Source organism: Psilocybe cubensis, chromosome 3 (assembly GCF_017499595.1).
Source record: "Psilocybe cubensis strain MGC-MH-2018 chromosome 3, whole genome shotgun sequence".
NCBI lineage: Eukaryota > Fungi > Basidiomycota > Agaricomycetes > Agaricales > Agrocybaceae > Psilocybe > Psilocybe cubensis.
In genome coordinates this window covers 2,890,744-2,910,757 of record NC_063001.1, presented here as the reverse complement: position 1 = coordinate 2,910,757, position 20,014 = coordinate 2,890,744, and the positions used below count along the sequence as shown (strand labels likewise).

Here is a 20,014-nt window from a genome sequence, read left to right as displayed (position 1 = left end):
TTCATGCAACCTTCTTCCTCAAAGAATTATAATGCTAATTACCATGATTATGAGTACAAGTCCGAATGGGAAAAATATGCTTACCTCTCCAAGGCCATAGAGTTTCCGATGATAACTAATCATAACGGAGGCTGGCGTTGCTGTACCAGATTTTTGGTCCCCAGCCGGACTATGTACGACGATAGGTGGATGTCCTCCCTGGACAACATTTATAGGGATGTTAAAAGCACGACTAAGGGCGACAATCTCAGGCTCGCCACCCCAAATGGCAGTGTCTCTGATTGATGTGCAGTAAGAGTCAAATTCTTCTCGGTTCATCATTCCAGCATCCAGAGCGCCAGCGCCATCTTCACCGCCGGTAGATGGCAAAAAAGGAAGGAAATCGTCGGGATGGGAGTGAATGTAATTGGCAGCAGCAACTCTGAGATTGGTATAAGTGGCTTCAGCTGGCGAAATTAACCCAAGTAAAGCCAGTTGGTCGGCCACTGCAGAGAAAAGGCAGTGTCCGTCTGGATTGATCTGTTCGAAAGTCAAAGGAGTGCTGTAGTTGTAGTTTCAGCTACATGGCTTACCTCGTGTATTTCCAATGACAGCTGATCGCACACTCGCCGTATAGAGTCTTCCTCATCTCTGGCTTCCTTTTCAAGGCGAGCTTGTACTGCTGGGTCGTCTGGAGAATACGACTGGGCAAGAGCTGCTGCTTTTCTGGCCTACATGGTAAACCATTAATACATTTACAGCCTGGGACTGCCCATGGTGGCTTACTTGTCGAGCTTTGAAGCGACTTTTTGCGTCTTGTCTGGAGCTCGCTTCGATAGAGTCGGCTTGAGCATTCAAGTTCATTTCGTTGAGAACACTTGCGGACTCTGCTTGAACGACTTGATCCCTGGAATCAAGTTGAGCGAGCAGATCATCCATAAGTTCAGAGTCATCTTCATTCATGATTTCAGTAGGTGGTAGAGGAGATATTGGTTTCTTTCTGTTCTTCTTTGAACCACCCATGACTACGAATTGTGGAGTTGGAGGGAGCAGCACAGGGTCTTCTAGATCTCCGCCAAGGCTTCCGTAAAGCTATTTAGCTGCAATCTTATCTTATCCGAGAGTTCTAACTTCGGCTTTCACCGCCACATATCGAGTCGAATTCACTTGAAAAGAACATCATCCTTGTCACTTAAGTACAACATCATCTATCGTCCGAGTAAACTTCTCTTTGCTCTCACCCTTCCACACCTCCCTTCCCTCTATTTGCAATAAACCCACCACTTGGAATCCATGACCTCTGAGGGACTAATCGATCTTATCCCACTTGAGCGCCAATTGCACCAGTTAACGGCCTCCATCCGTATTAAGGACGAAGATGAGTCTTGGAACAAGGTGGCCTCGATTTCCCAAGAGCTAGCCAACAACCTAAGGTCGCGAGATCCGTTGGGTAAGCCATTCCTTGTCGTCAATCGCGCATAGAGGTGTTTCTTATACAGCGCTTAGTGGACAAGCACACTATTCTTGGAAAGACGGAATTACCACAAACACTTACTTCACTTCTTTCCCTGGGATTGCGCGACTCGCATCTTCCAGGAGATTCTAGGACTGCTCCGATCCTGGAGTTATTACGTGTGGGCGCTAATCTTTGTATGGACCACGGTTAGTCAGGGTGGCATTTTCATTCATGATTTCCTTGTTGAATATAGTCCAGATGAAAATCGCGCAGCATTGCTGGAAGTCGGATTTCCCCAATCTGTCATGTCGCTGCTGGAAGGTTATGCAGAGACCATTCCTACACCTCCATATTCGACGCCGTTACCTCTATCTATCCCCCATCTAAAGATCGTGCGAACCTCCATCGGAGTACTTCTAAACGCGAGCATTGGATACGGTAAGCAGATTCTTGATACATCACTTATACCCTTTTTTGTGCTTATGCAGCATAGATGCTGTCAAGTTTCGCTTGATATCTCTAGAAGCTGCAATGACAATTATAAAGTTGTCGTCTACAATATACCCCCCTACTTCATGGACTTTGCCCCACAAAGACCCTATAAATGAGGAATACTTGGAAGAGTGGACCTTGAGGAGTGGTATATCCAATTGGGCATGGAGAACCGTCTCAGCTCTCAAAGATGTTCAAGACGAAAGTGAGTTTTCAATCCATCACAATAAGATATTCAAACGCCGATATCATTTGTTCATCTGCAGCGTTACAAATTACCAACTCTGATATCTTACCATGGATCACCTCTCCGCTACTCAAATTTTGTCCACCATACGTTTCAGAACCATCGCTCCTAAATGACCCCACTGAGGAGAATCAAAACCTATTCGACAGCCTTGTACAAACTGACTTTGATTTTATGGAAGAGTCTTGCACCATAATCGAATCACTCTCTCTTGATGTAGAAGATTTCCGACTGGAGCTTGCCCGTGCAATGTGCTACCCCACCTCCAGTAAGGCGATCCCCTGCCTTACCGTAATTCTCGACTTCATCGAATACGGCACTTATTCACCATTGTGGGCCAACCCTATGTTCGAGGATGTTGAAAGGAAAAACAAGGAAAAGGCATTTGATATCTGCAAAGCTGCCCTCATCAAAGCCATTGTTGAAGTGTTTGCAGAAGAAAAGAACGAGGAAATTTTATGGACAAACGATACTATCGAACAATCAGGAGGCCCCTTCGTCGCTCGTTTGGTGCAATGGATAAAGCGCTACGTAGAAGCTCAAGAGATCAAAGATACCTCAAGTATTGCTGGAAGTGGCAGGGATGATATGGCTATCTGTGCTAGCCTTTCCCTGGGGAATCTTATTAGAAAAGGTAAAGCACCATAATCCCATATAAATTGCAGTTTACCAACTTTCTCTTTAGCTCCATATGCCACGGCGCTATTATCTAAACCATATTCATTGGCTCCAGTTCTAGCTTCCAGCCATTTCTTCTCTACTTCAACGGATATTAAGCTGAAGCATGGGATCCTTGGACTGCTCAAACATCTATCTCAGTTTTCTAAATTGTCTTCTGTTATTCCGATCTCATTGGCAGAAGTTGGAATTATTGACCGTATTTCTGCCAGTGGAATATGGGATGAAAAAAGTGATGCGATGGCCGACGTAATTCAACTTAACGCCATCGGAGTAGCTAAACATATGTGCAATGCAAGCAGTGCGTATTTATTTCTCTGTTAGTGTAATCGACTGACTGATATTTATATCTAGTTGAGCATACAATCGCACTTGTTCTGCCATCTGACCCAACCCGTCCCAGTGGCCTTTCTCAAATCCTAGCTTTGATCAAACGCTCGGATTCTGTATCAATCAGAAGTGAAGGATCTCGTGTTCTTGTCAATGTTGTCAAATCGTTGTGGTTCGCTGAACGATCCTCCGACCCTGCGGACGAGAAGCAGAAGAAGAGGGAACAATGTGTAGCCAATGTGCTCACACAAGAGTGTGCTAATACCCTGACCGCCCTCATTGGCCGCAGCAACAAATACCCTATATTGGTAAACGAAGGAATTGTTGCCGTTAGCCTACTTTGCACACATAGATTGGGCGGTAAGATTGCAGCATTTTCAACCTATTATTTCAGACTCAAACATGTTGTATACAGGTCCACTGGTGCTAAACGCTTTGACGGTGCCTGTCAAAAACACCCTGCCAGCACCTCCGTCCATATCTGTCGAAGACACGTTATCCCCAATTAATGGGGCCGTTCCTTCCCCAGAGGGCTCATCGCGTGACGGTGGTTTGCCTGTTCCTCGACACGCACTTGACATGCTTGTCTACGTGTTACGAAATATTGAAAACCCTGTCAACTTTCCGTACGAAGTTCGCGTGAACACTTGTACATTCTTCCTCCAACTCCAAAGACATACCGCGGGACCATCATTAGATCACGTTCGAGACACCGTCCTACCCGTCATTCAAGACATTAAACAGGAAATTAGCGACTATCCTGAAGGTGTAGACGGAGAGGAAAAGCTACTTAAGGCCGTAAATCTACTTATCGACAGCTGGACGCGGAAACAACCCTCCGTCTAAATAAATAAAATAGACGCACCGGATTCGTTGGCAATTTGGCAATAATGGACGATCTATCGGGGACCTCAATCCTACTCGGTCTTTGTATACAGCAAACATCTCTTCGTTCACGATCTTGCATTACTTCGTTGGTGATGATCTCGGACTTTGTTATTCGTAGCAAGTCGCACATGGAATGTTTGGCCGAGGTGATCTTCAGGTTTAATAACATAGCATTGACAGTACATAGAAAATTTAATTATGCTTTGACTTATATATACCATGTACTACTTACTACTTTCTCTCTGTACCTGCGAACCGTTAGAGAAAAATACGGCTTTGAAATCAAGTCTTTGGTGATAGATGATTTGCGACACCCTTGAAATGTTCGGAATGCCCGGAATCTCATTACAGCATTCATCACCAACTTTCAACCAACTTCTCGCCGACTCGGAGCAGCCTGAGATACATATCAAGTCACTTGAATGAATAAAGCGATGTTGAGTATAGCCATTTCTGTTGGCTGAGAGAAAATTAGACTTGGATCAATTTCTTCGTAGACATATGTAATGCATAAATTCGTTGACTTTTCTCTCAAGTTTGAAAACGACTGGGAAATGGGCGCTGAGTCCGAGAAGGCCAACAATTGTTTGTTCCGGTTTGTGTATGTTAAAAGACCGATTTCGCTGTAAATCCCCTTTTAAACAATAACGATGGCCACCAAATTATTTCGCGTTCAGCGTGAGCTAGTTCCACAGACGCTATCGCCGCCTCCTATATGTGTCTGCCATGTCACCTATCGGCAAATCATTTCCTCAGACTGTCAATCCGTATGTCAATATGCCTAGTATCTGTGACGGGGTGCTGTGTAACGCCAATTTGTAGCTTGGCACCATATGGAACTGCATAACGAGACTCCCGAGAAGCTTCTTCGGTGCTGTGTTGGTAGGGTTGCATGGTTTACAATCTCGTACTACCGACTCCATGTGGGGCATTCGTCTGATCAATAGACCCTTTAGGTGTTCTTGGTTCCTTGATGCATACGAATACTGTATGTATTCTGCCTTTATCGCTGCGTCCCGAGGTGTGATCCAATGTCAACGGAAGATGAGAGTCCAGATAATGCTGTAAAATAGATCCGTGCTTCTGTTGTTAAATACGGGCTTCTTTTGTCCATGCGTATAGCTCCTCGCCTAATCTCCCACTTTGACCACCGTCTTCAGGTATTGCCGGTTTGAGATGGCGTTCAACGAGAAGAAGATTGACGAGGAAAACGACGCACCATCTCTCGATCAAACCTCTTACGAAGATGCCGCATTTGTAGACCCTGTGGAACATGAGAGTCTTCATAGAGGTCTGAAGGCGCGTCAAATTTCCATGATTGCTGTAAGTTCAAAATTTAGTCTCTACCGTTCCATGTATTTTTATTCAACGTCACGAACAGCTCGGTGGAGCAGTTGGAACTGGCTTGATTATTGGTTCTGGAACGGCGCTTCAACGCGGTGGCCCTTTAGGTATGGGTTGAATCTTTTAACATTCCAATGTTGAAGGCTGATGTGGGCAAAATTGGGAAATTGTAGGTATTTTATTGGGTTATTCGTTCGTCGGATTCGTTTGTTACTTGGTCATGGTCGCTCTTGGTGAAATGGCAGCCTTCTTGCCCCACAAGAAGGGTTTTGCAGGATATGCTACACGTTTTGTGGACCCAGCGCTCGGCTTTGCTGTGGGGTATAATTACCTTCTCAAATATGTGAGTTAAAAATAGGACGGGCTGTTGGTATAACAAGCGATTATTGACGGTGCATCACAACAGCTCATTGTTACTCCAAATAACATCAACGCTGCTGGTTTAGTTGTTCAATATTGGACACGGTCTGTACACATCGCAATTTGGATGGGTTAGTCTTTTTTCAGACAAAACGTGATGCTCCCTGACGCTGGTATGAATAGTGATTTTCATTGGGTTTAGTAAGTGAACCCACCTTGGTGTAGAAAACATAATTTTGACATTTGATAAGTTTTTCTCGTCAACCTATTGGGAGTGCGTGTCTTTGGAGAATTAGAATTTTGGTTTTCTAGTTTGAAAGGTGTGTATTTTCCATGCTATCCTGTACCATTCTAACTATTCTCTTCACCAGTCGTTTCCTTGATCGGACTCTTGCTTATGGGCATCATTATTGACCTTGGTACGCAGGTACAATTTCTTGCTAGTAATGAACATGTCATTCATTTAATGCACCTAGGTGGTAATCCACAACATGACCGTATTGGATTCAGATATTGGAGGGCACCAGATGGGCCAATGGGCTCATACCTTCTAAAATATGTCCACAAAGAATCCCTCGCAATTTTCCTAGGGTTTTGGGCCACCCTTACCAATGCATTGTTTGCTTACATTGGAACTGAGCTGATCGGTGTAAGTTCTTCGTTGGCTTTCGATACCGACAACCACTCATCAATTACTATTTCGATCTTAGGTAACAGTTGGAGAGGTAGGGAGCGCAACTAATAGGTTTCGGCTACGAACTCACGCCTTTGCATAGGCCCAAAATCCGCGCAAAAATATCCCGATTGCCATTAGAAGGACATTCTGGAGAATTCTGATCTTCTACATTGGAGGCGTTTTCGTGATCGGCCTAATTGTTCCAAGGACAAACGACTCACTTTTTGTAGCCACCAAATCAACAACTGGAGCCGCTGCCAGTCCATTCGTCGTCGCAACTACCCTTGTATGTCTGTTGTACATATGAATGGTGATCGTACACTAACCTCTCCAAAACAAACCACGTTAGGTTGGTATCAAAGTGCTCAATCATGTCATTAATTCTGCTATTCTCATCTTCGTCATGAGTGCCGCTAATTCTGACTTGTACATTGGATCACGCACCTTGTATGGTCTGGCTGTAGAGGGAAAAGCCCCTGCAATTTTCAAAAAGGTCACCAAAGGGGGTGTTCCATTGCCTTCATTGATCCTGTGCACTGCCTTTTGTGGTTTGGTATTTCTTAACGTCAAGTCATCTAGTGGCAAAGGTAAGGATCAATCTTTTTTGCTTAAGCTCTCGCTAACAAAACGGATTTTGACTGCATAGTTTTTGGATGGTTCGTCAACTTGGTGTCTACTTTCGGTGCTTTGACTTGGATGTCAATTTGTTACGCACACATGTGCGATTCTTTTTTATATCACTTTGCAACAGCGACTAACGATTCTTGTCTGTCATCAGTCGTTTTATGAAAGCATTAGCTGCCCGTGGGATGTCAAGGGACGAGTTACCTTACAAAGCCCCATTCCAACCTTGGGGGAGTTGGTTCGCCCTGGGCTCTACCGCTATCATCACGTTATTCAAAGGTTTCGATACATTAATTCCAAAGTTGAACTCAGCAAATTTTGTCACGTAAGTTTAAAGTCTTTACACCATCTTTTCAAAATACTGATCATATTGTATAGGAGCTATATAGGCATTCCTGTTTTCCTTATTCTGTGGTTAGGATATAAGCTAGTATACCGGACTAGAGTCATTCCGTCAAGGGATGTGGACCTTGTGTCAGGCATTCGCGCTATTGACGAGGAGGAAGCCAAATTTGTCACAGCTGAGCAAGCAAAAGGCCCCAGAACCTTCCTTCAGAGAGTTTGGGATTCGATGTAATGAACGCGGCCTGAATTAATATAGTGTAGCATAAATCTAGATATTTTCAACGCCATTTTATGACTTATCAAGCAGCGAGCAAGCGGCAAGCGGTAGTTGATCCTCGTTACTCAGAGTTCACGCTGACCTTGACACACGTCATCACATTCTGCACTCATCCTACTTGAGCATCTGGTTGATAGCATATCCCTTTTACCAATGGGTAAACGACTCTCGGACCTATGTTTATCCTTTCTAGACCAAGTAAGCGTTTCCAAAATTGCAGGCAAACATATCATGACGATGTAAAATCTCTTTGTAGACTAATTTTACTGTCACATCCTTAACTGCATGCTTCATCCTGTATTCTAGATCGACAGGGGTAATATACTTTACTGCAGGGGCCGTTTGTTGCAGCCTATCTGTAAAAGTGGTCAAAAGGCTTATCCGCCAGCCTCGTCCAGCACATAATCCTGGCCGAAAAATGAAAGTAACATATGGGTAAGCAGATCCAAGCAAAGTTTGAAAAGCAGAGGACAGGGACTCACTGGCACTTGACCCTTTTAGCATGCCTAGCACCCATTCTGCTACAATCAGCTTCTTTGCGACATACATACTCCTGGCATGCATGTATCTCCCTATTCACCCATCACTTCATCCTGAGCATGCATTCCGTGTTTTCCCGCCCCTTGTCTGCCTTCCCTGGGCAGCAACGATTGTGATGTCCCGGGTCTGGCTGGGGCATCATACATGGCCTCAGGTTATAGCAGGAGCATCTTATGGTGTTACGTTTTCTTTAATGTGGTTTGCTATGTGGGTTGGAGGTCTCAATGACTCTGAGGGCACCAGGGCAATCGAAAAATTGGTTAGCAGTGTATGGTAACACGCTTATTTCATTGATTTGTAACGATTAAGTGATCTAAGAACCTTTACGCGGATATACATTGAAAAATAAATAATGACAGCGCTGAACCACAACGATAAAAGACTCTAGAGAGGAATTGGCACCGAGTTATGAGTCGCGACAACGGGCCGCCAATTGTCATTGCAATATAAACGCGTCGCGTATATATCACGTGACTTTGTCAACAAGATTGTCTCCCATCCAGACTCACAAGTCAATCTCAAACTCATACCCCGACTATCATGGACGACAACGACCCTATTAACCAATTTTTCCCTGGCGAAGAAGAAGTGGACCTATATGCAGTACTCTCGCTCGAGAAGGACGCCACAATTGAGGCAATCAAAAAGGCTTACCGTCGCCTTGCCCTCGTTTATCACCCAGACAAACACGCGTCTGCTACAGAGGAAGCCAAAGAAAACGCGTCCAAAAGGTTCCAGCAAATAGGGTTTGCCTATGCTGTTTTGAGCGACAATAAGAGGAAGGCACGGTACGACTCTAGTGGCAGGACAGATGAAGGTTTCGAGCTAGGAGCAGGTGACGATGGATGGGAGGCATACTTTGAAGAATTGTTTGACCGTGTCACTCGGGGAAAGTTAGATGAAATGAAAAAAGAATATCAAGGTAATTGTCTGAAGCTTCCTCCTCGAAATATACGGTCTCTGACATGTCGCGACAGGCTCCGCTGAAGAAATGGAAGACTTAAAGGCTGCATACGAGACGACGGAGGGCTCTTTGGGAGAACTCATGACTTATATTCCGCACTCGACTCATGAGGATGAAGAACGCTTTATAGTCGCCATTACTGAGTTGATTAAGAAAGGCGAACTCAAGTCCACTGCCACTTGGCGCTCAACCTCTAAAGATGAAAAGGCCAAGATGGTGCGAAAGAAAGAGTCAGAGAAGGAGGCCAAAGAGGCTGAGGCATTGGCCAAAGAACTAGGGGTCTGGGATGAATTTTATGGAAGCGGCAAGGCTACTGAACGCAAGAAGGCGAAGAACAAGGCCAAGGAAAAAGATGGTGACGAGGAGGCTCACGAAGACCACTCAACACTGCAAGCGCTAATTCTTAAGAAGAAACAGAAAAACATGGATGGATTCTTCGACAGTCTTGCCGCAAAATATTCAGAACCGGCGCCCAAGGCATCCCGATCTAAAGGCAAGAAACGTTCTCATGATGTGGCTGAAGACGATGACTCCCCCAAGAAGAAATCTCGTTCCAATGTTCCCCCTCCCCAGGAGATTGATGATGCCGAATTTGCCAGATTGCAGGATAAGTTGTTCGGAGATAAAGATAAGGCCAAAGCATCGTCTTCATCTCCAAAGAAAAAAGGGAAGGGCCGTAAGGCTAAGTAACTACATACCATACTGCATAAGCCTCTTCGCATTTCACGTTTTGATTTTTGTAAAATTATTCACTGTATGTCTAATGACTTTCCTATATGTAAGAATTATAGATAGCGTAAAGAATCTATCCCAAGGCTTCGTCTGGCATGAATAATGGCCACCAACTCCTTTATACTTTCTTCCAGAATCACAACGTTGTCCAATAGTTGTGACAGAGTGATAGGTTCGAGTTTTGGTGCAGGTGCCGCTACCTTTTCATCATTATCGTAGTCCTTAGGAGGTCTCTCATTCCACCCTGAACCGAAGACATCGTCTTCCGGAATCGTCCATTTTTGGGATTTTGCTGGCGTCCAGAGACCGTTGGATGGTACTGGAGCAATGTAAGGCTCTACCTTTACTGACCCAGTGTGATGATAATGGCTTCCGAACGGGCTCGCCGAGACAGTCTTTCTTACTGCTTGTTGAGGGGGTGTCGTAGGTTCGGTTTGAGGGGCAGCTTTAGCCACTTTAGCCTTCTTGGGAGTGAGGAAGGAAACAAAAGAAGAAGTTGCTGTTGATTTGGGTTTCGGTTTTGACTTTGCGGGGGATTCTTCTACTGACTTGACCGACTTTCGCTCCTCTACAATGTTCAACTCTAGGTTCAGTGCGTCGCTCAGATTTTCGGAGAACAAAAGGCCCTGTCGTCTTTCCAACAGATACTTGTCAAAATTTTCTACCGTTTGACGGTATCTTTCTAACTGGTTGACTAAACCTTGCAAAATTGTGTATATGACAGGTTTTGACTTTTCATCCATACTGGCAGCTGGAAGGTAGTTCGTGTCATTAGCCAACTTTTCTTCGATTTCGAAGTCAATTGAACGATCGTCTCCATCATCGTATAGGGTGTCACGACTGTAGCGTGGCTTAGGTGAAGCAAATGGGTCTTCATTAGACGCGAATAATATCCATCCAGACATTGACCGATCCGGGTGTATTGCCAATGTTGCCAGTACGCCAGTCAAGCCAACATTAAAGTCAGGGGAATTTGAAAAGAAAGTAGTGAGAGATTCCAATAAAAGCGAAAGAATGGGATCGTTTACGTTGAGGCGGTGCTTGAATCTGGGCGCCGCGTTGTCCTCATTCTCTAAAGCCCTCCAGTAGTCTGGTTGACTCTGTATAGTCATTAGGGCATCGTGAAGATAATGATCATAGCCAGTGCTAAAACCGTCGCTGTCACGGTTGTGTGATGGATCGATTCGAGATACGAGAGCAAGGTAAAGTCCCATTTCACGTTCATGTGTTGAGTAGGTCGTTGCTGGCTGTGAAAAGATCGAACTATCGTGAGAAGCATCTTTTGAATCTTCAGCTCCGGGATAGCGGAATTCTTCATCCTCGTCCTGTTCTGTGATGGAGGTATCCACAACCTTTGGCCGTAAGGATCCAACAATAGCGGGATGAGGGAACACTGTGGCAAAGGAATCCGGAATAACAAGAAGGATTTTCTCTATCGCTACCTGTGGATGATACTTCAGCAAAGTGTGTAGTAGTTGAAGGGCAGAGGTCGCTGTGGGTTGAGACTTGGAGCGCAGATTAGCAATCAAAAGATCTTTGAGTGTATATCGACCCATTGAAGTGAAGTAATCCGTTTCTTTTCGGGATTCCGGTGCTTCCATTTCCAACAGTAACATTGCACTACTTTGCCGTCTTCGATGCTTTGCACGCTTGTCGTCTGAAGAATTTGGAGGCATGTCGCGATTCTTAACATTCGCTGGGATCCGCTGCCTAATTTGTGGGTCAGTGCTGTCTTCTGATACCAGGAAGTCAACGAGGAGATTGACAAGTGGGCCTTCTTGAAGAGTTCTTATCATAATGTCAATGTATGACATGACTGCCACTGCACTACCGTCTGCATCAGAGCATTCCAGTATAGATGGGTAAAAGACATTTTCAAGGAAAATCCGTCGGACTGCGTCGAGGATAGATTGCACGATAGCTGTGCCCACAAGTGATGAGGGATCAACACTGTTATTTTCTCCATTTCTCTTCAGGATATTTTGCAAAAACACCAAATGTGTGAGGAAATGGTCGATTTTCGCTGCGAACTCGGGGCTACCAGCATCTTCAATGCCCATGGCTCGGTTCTTGTCAATCAGAATCAAGGCCCTCTCTTTCTCGTCTTCGTCCGCCATAGTTTGACCGCCAATTGTCATCGTGTTATTGGACCCCCCGGATGAGATATGGGGAAAGAATCCCAGCTTCGATGGCAAAAGAGAATAAACTGCATTCAGACCCGCACCCAGCACATCAGAAAAGTCTCCATCGAGGATGTATTCAGCAAGTGCCAAAGCTGCATCATTAACTGGGTCCGAAGTTGAAGGAGTTTGGTCCACTGTCGAATTATTGCTCATTTTTCCAGGAGACATTGCAACTTCCACCAGAAGCGCCAAGCCCGAACGAGCGAAATAACCTATGTCACCTTCTCTATGCACGAAGCGGAGCAGGTAGTTGAAGAGAAGGAATTCATATTCAGGAGTTTTGCCATCGACCTTTTGATGGGTGGTTATCGTAGCCTGGGATGAATTAGGTGATGGTGGCCGAACTTCGTCGCTGCCTGCAGCTTGTTCCAGCTTGATGCCTTTCAAAGTGGCATCAGGGTCTTCTTCCTCTTCCTCTTCGTCATCATATTCATCGTCTTCGTATTCGTCACCTTCTTCCACTGAGAACAACGGCTCAGAATGGTACCAGTGTTTGTCGTGGAAGAATATCATCAACAATTCTCGATAGGAACTGATACGATTGCACAAGATGCATAGTAATCTCACCACTGTGAATACATTAGAATTCAGCTGACGGTGTAAGGTGATCCACGTACAGTCTGTCTCGTACTCTGAAGGCTCAGCGCGAACGACATTTCGAGCGGCTCCCATAAGCTTGTTTCGCCCGTCCAGTTGTTCTTGTATATCATCCCCAACACAGCTTCTAAGTAATCGTAAAACAGCTTTGTGTACCGCTGAGTGAACCAGAAATTGCTCATCGAGAAAAACGACCATGTTTGACACTGCACTCAAGACCTGAGCCTGGATTCCTGCCGGACGGTCGGCTTCACTGAGACGGACCAGCGTCCCCAGGACATCTATGGGATCCTTGTCAATGTGCTGTGCGACATGCATTAGACACGATTAATGCACCATTCTTCAAGAGATATTCCATACACGCGCCAGTGCCTCTATTATAGAGCTTCGTCAATTCACTCGGGTCGTTGAGACGGAGGACTATGGAACACACCCAATTTCAGTTGTCGTCGACTCTGAAATCAAAGATTGCACCATGGATTTCAGTAAGTCTGGGACGTCTGTGGCCATTATTCCCTTGCTCAGTTGCCTCTCATCGGGCATTAGCAAAGTGTCCTAATCATTGAATGGGCGTCATTTAACTAGATGGGACGACGGAGATCTGAAACTACCTTGATGGCAATCCATGACTTGTGAAACTCGTGCGCATGGTCTACCTCAACAGACGTTGCAGGCTGTGGCACAGTTCTCAAGAATTTAGAAAAATAATCCATGGACGAGGCCGAGCGTTAACTCGAACGCTCTCTGGCAGTGACAAAGTTCGATCGCGACGAAGTTCTGGTGAGAGTGCTACCTAATGGGGGTTGACTAAATCACGTGATCGATAAGAGCTCAACTTAGGGGCTTCAAATGTGCATCCACAATTTTGTATTACACCACTAGCGCAAACAGATCTAATGATTCCTGTAGCAAGAAAAATAGAATTCGTAATGTGGGTTGCCTGACCTACGAAGATACATGAATCCAAGCTAAAGGTTGCGGGCATGCAGACAATTCCAAAAAAAAAGGAGAAACGAAACCGAACAAACAAAACCAAGAAAAAAAAAGTAAGATAAGTATAAGTATTGTAGATCTTGCATTAAACAAGAAAGAAAAAAAATGTTCCAACGCCCTTATGAATATCTATGCAAATTACTTGTGATACAGACGAGTGTTTTCAGAGGGAGACGGAGGAGTTGGGCCTCCGTCTCTCCCTATATGAGGCAATATATTGTTACTTGTGTTGCGTTGTTCGCTGGCTAGATGGCTTGTTGATTTGCTTCGTGCATTGAATGTGGTGATGCAAATGTTTCGACGTGCGGGTAATGGTTTATATATAAAATAAAATGCTATGTGACAATGCGGGAATGGGGATGTGGTGTTTTGACTTTTCTTTCGTATGAGCGTTAGAGCATTAGATATTCCTGCAGAGAGAGCAGTCGAATGTGATACGGTCCCGGAAGAGCGCAGCTATGAAAGGTTGATGTCAGCCTCGATAGTTAACATTCGTTAAGGTAAAAACATACGCAAAACAATCAACGAAGCGAGCAAAGCAACCATGAAGATGTAAATGATTGTGTACTTGACAACAATCCATCGTCTCTGTCTCTTTTGCTTGGTCGAAAAGAGGGGTGGGCGGATCTGCTTCGAAGGGCGCAGCCAGACTAAAAATGGAATCAGAAAAAAGGTCGTATGAAAAGCAAACCAAACAAAGCGTACACAACATAGTCGAGTGCAGAGTATTCGCATACGGAATCAGCACAGGCGGTGTCAAGATAATAAGCAAAACATGTCCCAGGAGGAAGTCAGATGTCCACAAGGACATCTCCACAATCTTGACGATGAATTCACGAGCAGGCTGAGACATGGCCGAGTTTCCAAGTCCACGTCCGTACCATTTACCCGTCCACCACGCACGATTGGTTTCGTCGTGCTTGAATTCACGTGTCAGGAACACGGCGATCAGGATCTTCTGAATGGCTCGTTGGATGGCGATGATAGCGATAACTCCCAGCACGGCATGCGACGCGTCCCAAAGCTCGAGGAACCACTTGAAGAAAATGAAATCATTAGTTCTGACTTGCACCATATATTATCTCAAAGAAATAAACACTTACGAAGAACTCGAAGAAAGCAACCAAACCAACCAAACTTGTAACGTGCGCCAACGTAGCCATTACAGATCCAAACTTGGCCCAGGACTCCATCATCGGGCCCAAGAACAGCGAGATGAAGAAATACATAACCAACATTGCCGCATTCCAAACCATAGGTCCAATAGCAATGACACCAATACGGATAAGCGGGCTAGGGTTCTGGTTGCCGTCCTTATCAGGGAACGACTTGACGAACATGTACGCAATGACGAAGATGCACGCGACGCAAATAGGTATGATGATTTCCGAGAAGATGACGGTCCGCCATGTCGCGCGAGGCATATCGCCCGAGAGCTTTTCAGATGGGTGACCAAGCTTCTTCTTCTTGTAACCGGTAATCATCGTTCTTGAGAGCCTGCAATATCCGTACCAGCTGCTCGCCTTGGTCCTCGAGTTACCGCGCGACATCCATCGCAAGAATTCACGGTAGTCAATGATAAAGTCGGCATATGAGAACTGATGAGGGTTGAACAAAAATGGCGCAATGCACAGAGAAAGGACAGAGAGCCAGAAGTAGATGAGATGGGGGATCCAAATAGACATGGTAGCATACAGCAACAGGAGGAGGTTACGCATGCCCATGTATATACTAGGACCAGCAAAGCGGGAGTAAAGGATGCTGAAAGAGATGCGACTAGTCGCGAATCCACGACCGGTGGCGATGTAGCGAGCACCACCGAAAGTCAAATTACTCAAAATAGAATTAGAATAGATCTGGGTGGAGAACACTTCGAACAGCGGAGAGAGAGACAAGAAATGTTTGCCCAGGCGGACCAATGCCTTGCCCGAACCTCTTTCAGTAAGCTCTGGAAATACACTGATTAAACGATGAAATGATAAAGGCATAAAGAGGTGAACTGACCTTGCAAGAAGAGAGGAAGGAAGGCGATGAAGAAGACCAAGAAAATGGAAACAATACTACGTCTGATCCAGTCAAACACTGGGATAAGGTTGTAGCATCCGGGTTGTCCAGCAAGAACCGTTCCTTGACTGTTTATTTTACAAATTGACAACTGCTTGTTGAGAGTACCGATAAAGAGCACTATGCACAAAGAAATGAATGCTTACTACCAAACATCTTGTTGGAGAAAAAATGAACACTCACAAGTCACCATAAACACCTGAATCGAGTAAATGACCAAAATATTGTTAACATGGAATCCAGGATGGCCATAATAGAATGTCAGGAAGCGATCAATAGGCAACTGCGTTCCCAGATAGTAATACTCCCGACTGAGCATCTGCTCTCCCATTCCCGTACCAATCTTAGTCTGGAAATTCAGAATCGTGCCAAAGCCGAGATCACGTCCTTTACCGCACTGGTAGTACTCGGAATGCTTGATACGTCCACCGCGTCCAAACGCGTTCATACCAGCGAAAATATCCTCATTCAGATGCAGACCTTTCTGTGCCTTGGATACACCTCCACGCGTATTCATGAACGTCGCGTTCAGGAAATCAGGATGTCCATAATGCAGCTTGCCGCCGATCCACGCGAGCGCGCGCGCCGTAAGCGTACCGAACGTCTGTTCCTTTCCAGCAGCGATATCTCCCAAAATACCAATATTCTCCGAGAAAATGTACTCGCGCGTGCCGACAATAGCCACCGGTGACTTGTTGAACTCCTTGTGGCCCCACTGCGCATACGGGCTCTGACTCGACACCGACGTCTCCTCGAACTCGGCAAGGATATTGCGGATCTTCAAACACTCTTCAAGGTAGTTGTCCTGGTTAGCATCAATGAGCTGGAGGTATTCTCCACGGTAGAAGATCATTGCATGGTTCTGGTTATCCGACTTTCCGTCTCCAAGAATGGGGTTACCGGGCAGCTCGACCTTGAACTTGGGTTTCCGCTTGCCTGTCTTCTCGTCCAGCTCCGAATGTCCGTCAATAAGTGCAGAGAACAACCGCGCCTCCCCACCCTTCTTCTCGCTCGGCTCCTCATCCAGATACGCGATCTGCAAGTCCGGATACGCGCGTAGCAAAAACTCGGCATTCTCCTGTTCCTCTTTATTAAACTTGGCGAACCGCTGCATCGCAATCGTCATCTTAAACTTGCGCCTTGCCATCCGTTCGAGCTCACGCTCAAGTCTCTCAGTGTTACCGCCAAAGTTGTGCACGATATCCGGGTTCTCGACACGGTACAACAACTTGATCGCCTTGCTATAGTTCATCATACCTGACACGGTCCTGTACAGCGTCTGGGCACGGAGAGAAGCCCAGATACGCGTGCGCAACGTATACTCGGGAGACGAAGTCTTGAATCCAATGCAGTAGAACGGCAGGTCGTCCGCCTTGCTGGCCTTTTCGCTGTGCTGGGTCGACGTTCCGTCTGCGGCTTCCGACTCCTCCGCGAGGATCTTGGTGTCCTTGACAAAGTTGTCCCATTCCACAGGGTGAAGCTGCTTGAGGTACTCCAAAAGTGTCACACGGGTGTTGTGGTCCTCTTCCCTGATAATCTCGCGAAGACTAAGCAAAATCTTTTCCGAGTAATGGGGAATCAGAACCGTGAACGTAGGCATTGCGTCGACTGGCAGAGGCTCAGGCAGTGCCGTAGTCAAAGACGACGCAAAGAACGAAATTCTGCGCTCGGCCTCACCACCCGCGGGGAAGAAGTTGCCCTTGTACCCAGCCCCTTCCTGGTTCGTGAAGAACGGTGGGGCGCGGAGCGTCCTCCTCCCATCAGGTCCATCAACCTGATGATACAAAAGCCTCTGTACATGGTCAATCGAGAGCAAATGCTCGCGATACATCGAAATGATCACCGCATTCCAAATCTGCGAGACGAGAACCTTGGGCTTATACTTGATCTCCATCTCGGCAGTTGCCAAAAGCTTGGCGTAGATCCTCTTCGGCAATCGCGTATAGATGTCCTTCCACGGTGTCCAAATGGAGAGACCCAAAGCGAATGAGCGCCCGATACTGAAGACCATGATCCAGATGATGTACCACAGGTACGTGTCGAGGAAGAAGAGAACCAGGTCCATGACGTACATGATGGCGAGTGTGAAAGGGACCTGATTCGTGCAGAGCACATTACCAAAGATCTTGTCGCTGCATCCTTGCACCTTTGTCCTCGCCATGACTGCGATAGGACTGCTGAAGGACGCTGACAAGAAAAAGTAGGACTCAATAAACTTGCAGGTGAAAATCAAAATCCACAGGGTGATGGAGGCAATGCGAGCATTGCGGGGCAGAGCTGGGTAAGAAGCCGTAAAAGTTTGCGAGGCCATATACTTGCGTGATTTACCAGCTACACGGTCACCAAACATCCTTCCGGAGGGGATGATACCAAAAGCAATAGTGACAGCGACTGAGATACCAAATTGGACGATACCGATGATGAGAGGGATTTGCGTTTTATTGGGCAAATCGTCAACCATAGCGATGTAGATGGTGGGACCGGCGGTTATAGCGAGAATAACGAGGAGGAAAATTAGACGTGTCGTAAGATGCGAAGCGTTGTTCCATGTAGTTGGGATGTACGAAAATTCAGCGAGAGTAGCAAGGATCATTATGACCGTAGAGACGGCACCACCGAGCGCGACAGCAGACCATGTCATGGGTGCAGAAGGAAAATTCTTTAGACGAGGAGCATATACCTTGGGGGAGTGTAAGGCAGTGTAAAAGTAGTATACCGAGATGTGAAGAATCCATATACGGTTGAAATTGACGAGGAGATGAGCAATAGATCGTTTCTCAAAATAGGTCTTGAAGAAGACTTTCTCCCAGTCAATCTGACTGAGCTTCATAAATCTTTGGGCAGGAGGGATGTCTACAAGTCGTTGCTGATAGGATGTAAAGATGAGAAATGCAGATCAAAAAAAAAATACAAAAGCGGTTACGCACGCCACCTCGAATGACAATTTTTGCTAGTCCCTCGGGGTACCAGAAAAGCTGATTAATATCGTCGTAACCGATGATTTGCGCATGGTCCTTTTCCCTGCGAACGAATTTGCCATCGACGACCTCGTATCCCTGGTCTCTCATGAAGCGGTACAGGGGTTTAATAATAGTTTCGAGATACAAGCCTTCGGGCACAGGTTCCATCTTGTTTTGGCATTCGGGACTGCGATAGTAGTCGTCGGCGCACTTGAAGATGAAACAGAGGGTTTCTGGTACAAAACGGACATTGCCAGCTTCACCCCAACAGAGAAGGTAAAGGGCTATCTGGCGAAGACGGTCGTATTGGCTCATGTTGTTCATGGCATTTCGCCAACGGTTAGTGGCGGAGTCGAGGGACTTTGGACCAGCGTTCTTACCGCCCTTGACGCTCTTGAGACGCTGGAGGCCTGGGTTCTGAGACTGACCGACGGCGTCATCGAGATTGAGCTGGGCAGCAAAGTACCACTTGCGGTAGTTGGCATTCTGACCACCAATGTAGTCTGCATGGAGGGTAAGAAGGGCCTGATTGGGGGTCATGCGGGAGGCCCTAGAGTCGAGGAGGTGCATAGTAAAATCAAACTAAGACAAGGGGTCAGCGAAAGAGGCCTGTACTACGTGGAGGGACAGAAAGATACCATGTTCCGCATGGAGTCTCTCTGGAAGCCAAACTTTTGAGTGAGGTCCAAAAAGATGTCTTCTATTTCCTCGGTTGACATGGGTATCTGACGGTCTGCAGACCAGGCAGGATAGTGCTCTGAAGAGGCGAGGCCGGGATCAGCAAAGGGGGATATACTGGGTATACTAGAGTGTGAATCAACGGAGGGGTCGTAGGGACGACCGAACATCTCTGAAGAACTCGCATCGCCTGTGAGAAAAAGGGTGAGGTGGATGATGATGAGGCCTGGAGAAGGAGAAGGAGGATACCTGATTGGTCATAAAAAGCGGGAGCGCCAGCGAGCCTGGTAGTGCTCGAGTTCATGTCATAGTGTTCGCCGATCTCTGAAGCCTCATCGTCGTCGCGGCGGGGGTGGGGAAAGGCGGGAGCATAAGGCTGAGGAGGGTTGTAAGGACGAGGCTGGGGGAGCTGGTTGGGAGCAAAGGGGTTATTGCGGGAATCCTGGGGCCTAGGGAAGGCAGCAGGCGGCATGAGAGGGGAGGATAGAGAAAGTGGTAGTAAAGAATGTGAAGTAAGAAATGGTCGTCAATACCAGGCAGAGGACTAGGGAGGAGAGAAGAAAGAAGGGCCGTGAGAAGAAGCTCTGTTGGTTGCGTGACTACCTAA

General features: G+C 46.3%; 6 protein-coding genes across 6 annotated transcripts; 3 read left to right on the top strand and 3 right to left on the bottom strand.

The window, feature by feature from the left end:
• Position 1: 1 nt before the first annotated feature.
• JR316_0003774 (OVARIAN TUMOR DOMAIN-containing deubiquitinating enzyme 5) lies at positions 2 to 1,002 on the bottom strand (the record flags this gene model as incomplete). Its single annotated transcript, XM_047889544.1, has 4 exons — positions 2 to 34; positions 85 to 519; positions 573 to 710; positions 766 to 1,002. 4 exons carry the CDS (start codon positions 1,000 to 1,002, stop codon positions 2 to 4), a joined length of 843 nt encoding a protein of 280 aa, XP_047751918.1.
• Positions 1,003 to 1,272: 270 nt separating this feature from the next.
• On the top strand, positions 1,273 to 4,028 carry JR316_0003773 (uncharacterized protein; the record flags this gene model as incomplete). Its single annotated transcript, XM_047889543.1, has 8 exons — positions 1,273 to 1,429; positions 1,486 to 1,641; positions 1,694 to 1,873; positions 1,929 to 2,132; positions 2,272 to 2,808; positions 2,860 to 3,153; positions 3,207 to 3,542; positions 3,598 to 4,028. 8 exons carry the CDS (start codon positions 1,273 to 1,275, stop codon positions 4,026 to 4,028), a joined length of 2,295 nt encoding a protein of 764 aa, XP_047751917.1.
• Positions 4,029 to 5,246: 1,218 nt separating this feature from the next.
• On the top strand, positions 5,247 to 7,651 carry JR316_0003772 (Dicarboxylic amino acid permease; the record flags this gene model as incomplete). Its single annotated transcript, XM_047889542.1, has 13 exons — positions 5,247 to 5,393; positions 5,452 to 5,521; positions 5,588 to 5,757; positions 5,821 to 5,905; positions 5,958 to 5,975; positions 6,026 to 6,094; positions 6,146 to 6,193; positions 6,251 to 6,438; positions 6,551 to 6,736; positions 6,800 to 7,037; positions 7,097 to 7,169; positions 7,229 to 7,399; positions 7,453 to 7,651. The coding sequence occupies 13 exons, from the start codon at positions 5,247 to 5,249 to the stop codon at positions 7,649 to 7,651; spliced, it is 1,662 nt and encodes a 553-aa protein (XP_047751916.1).
• A 198-nt stretch (positions 7,652 to 7,849) lies between these two features.
• Positions 7,850 to 9,890, top strand: JR316_0003771 (putative J domain-containing protein; the record flags this gene model as incomplete). Its single annotated transcript, XM_047889541.1, has 5 exons — positions 7,850 to 7,894; positions 7,953 to 8,131; positions 8,198 to 8,509; positions 8,749 to 9,158; positions 9,214 to 9,890. The coding sequence occupies 5 exons, from the start codon at positions 7,850 to 7,852 to the stop codon at positions 9,888 to 9,890; spliced, it is 1,623 nt and encodes a 540-aa protein (XP_047751915.1).
• A 95-nt stretch (positions 9,891 to 9,985) lies between these two features.
• JR316_0003770 (Protein FAM160B1) lies at positions 9,986 to 13,425 on the bottom strand (the record flags this gene model as incomplete). Its single annotated transcript, XM_047889540.1, has 5 exons — positions 9,986 to 12,684; positions 12,733 to 12,993; positions 13,049 to 13,086; positions 13,146 to 13,267; positions 13,324 to 13,425. 5 exons carry the CDS (start codon positions 13,423 to 13,425, stop codon positions 9,986 to 9,988), a joined length of 3,222 nt encoding a protein of 1,073 aa, XP_047751914.1.
• A 680-nt stretch (positions 13,426 to 14,105) lies between these two features.
• On the bottom strand, positions 14,106 to 19,879 carry JR316_0003769 (1,3-beta-D-glucan synthase; the record flags this gene model as incomplete). Its single annotated transcript, XM_047889539.1, has 9 exons — positions 14,106 to 14,161; positions 14,218 to 14,355; positions 14,411 to 14,741; positions 14,809 to 15,653; positions 15,710 to 15,889; positions 15,953 to 18,635; positions 18,697 to 19,311; positions 19,368 to 19,597; positions 19,657 to 19,879. The coding sequence occupies 9 exons, from the start codon at positions 19,877 to 19,879 to the stop codon at positions 14,106 to 14,108; spliced, it is 5,301 nt and encodes a 1,766-aa protein (XP_047751913.1).
• Positions 19,880 to 20,014: the final 135 nt, after the last annotated feature.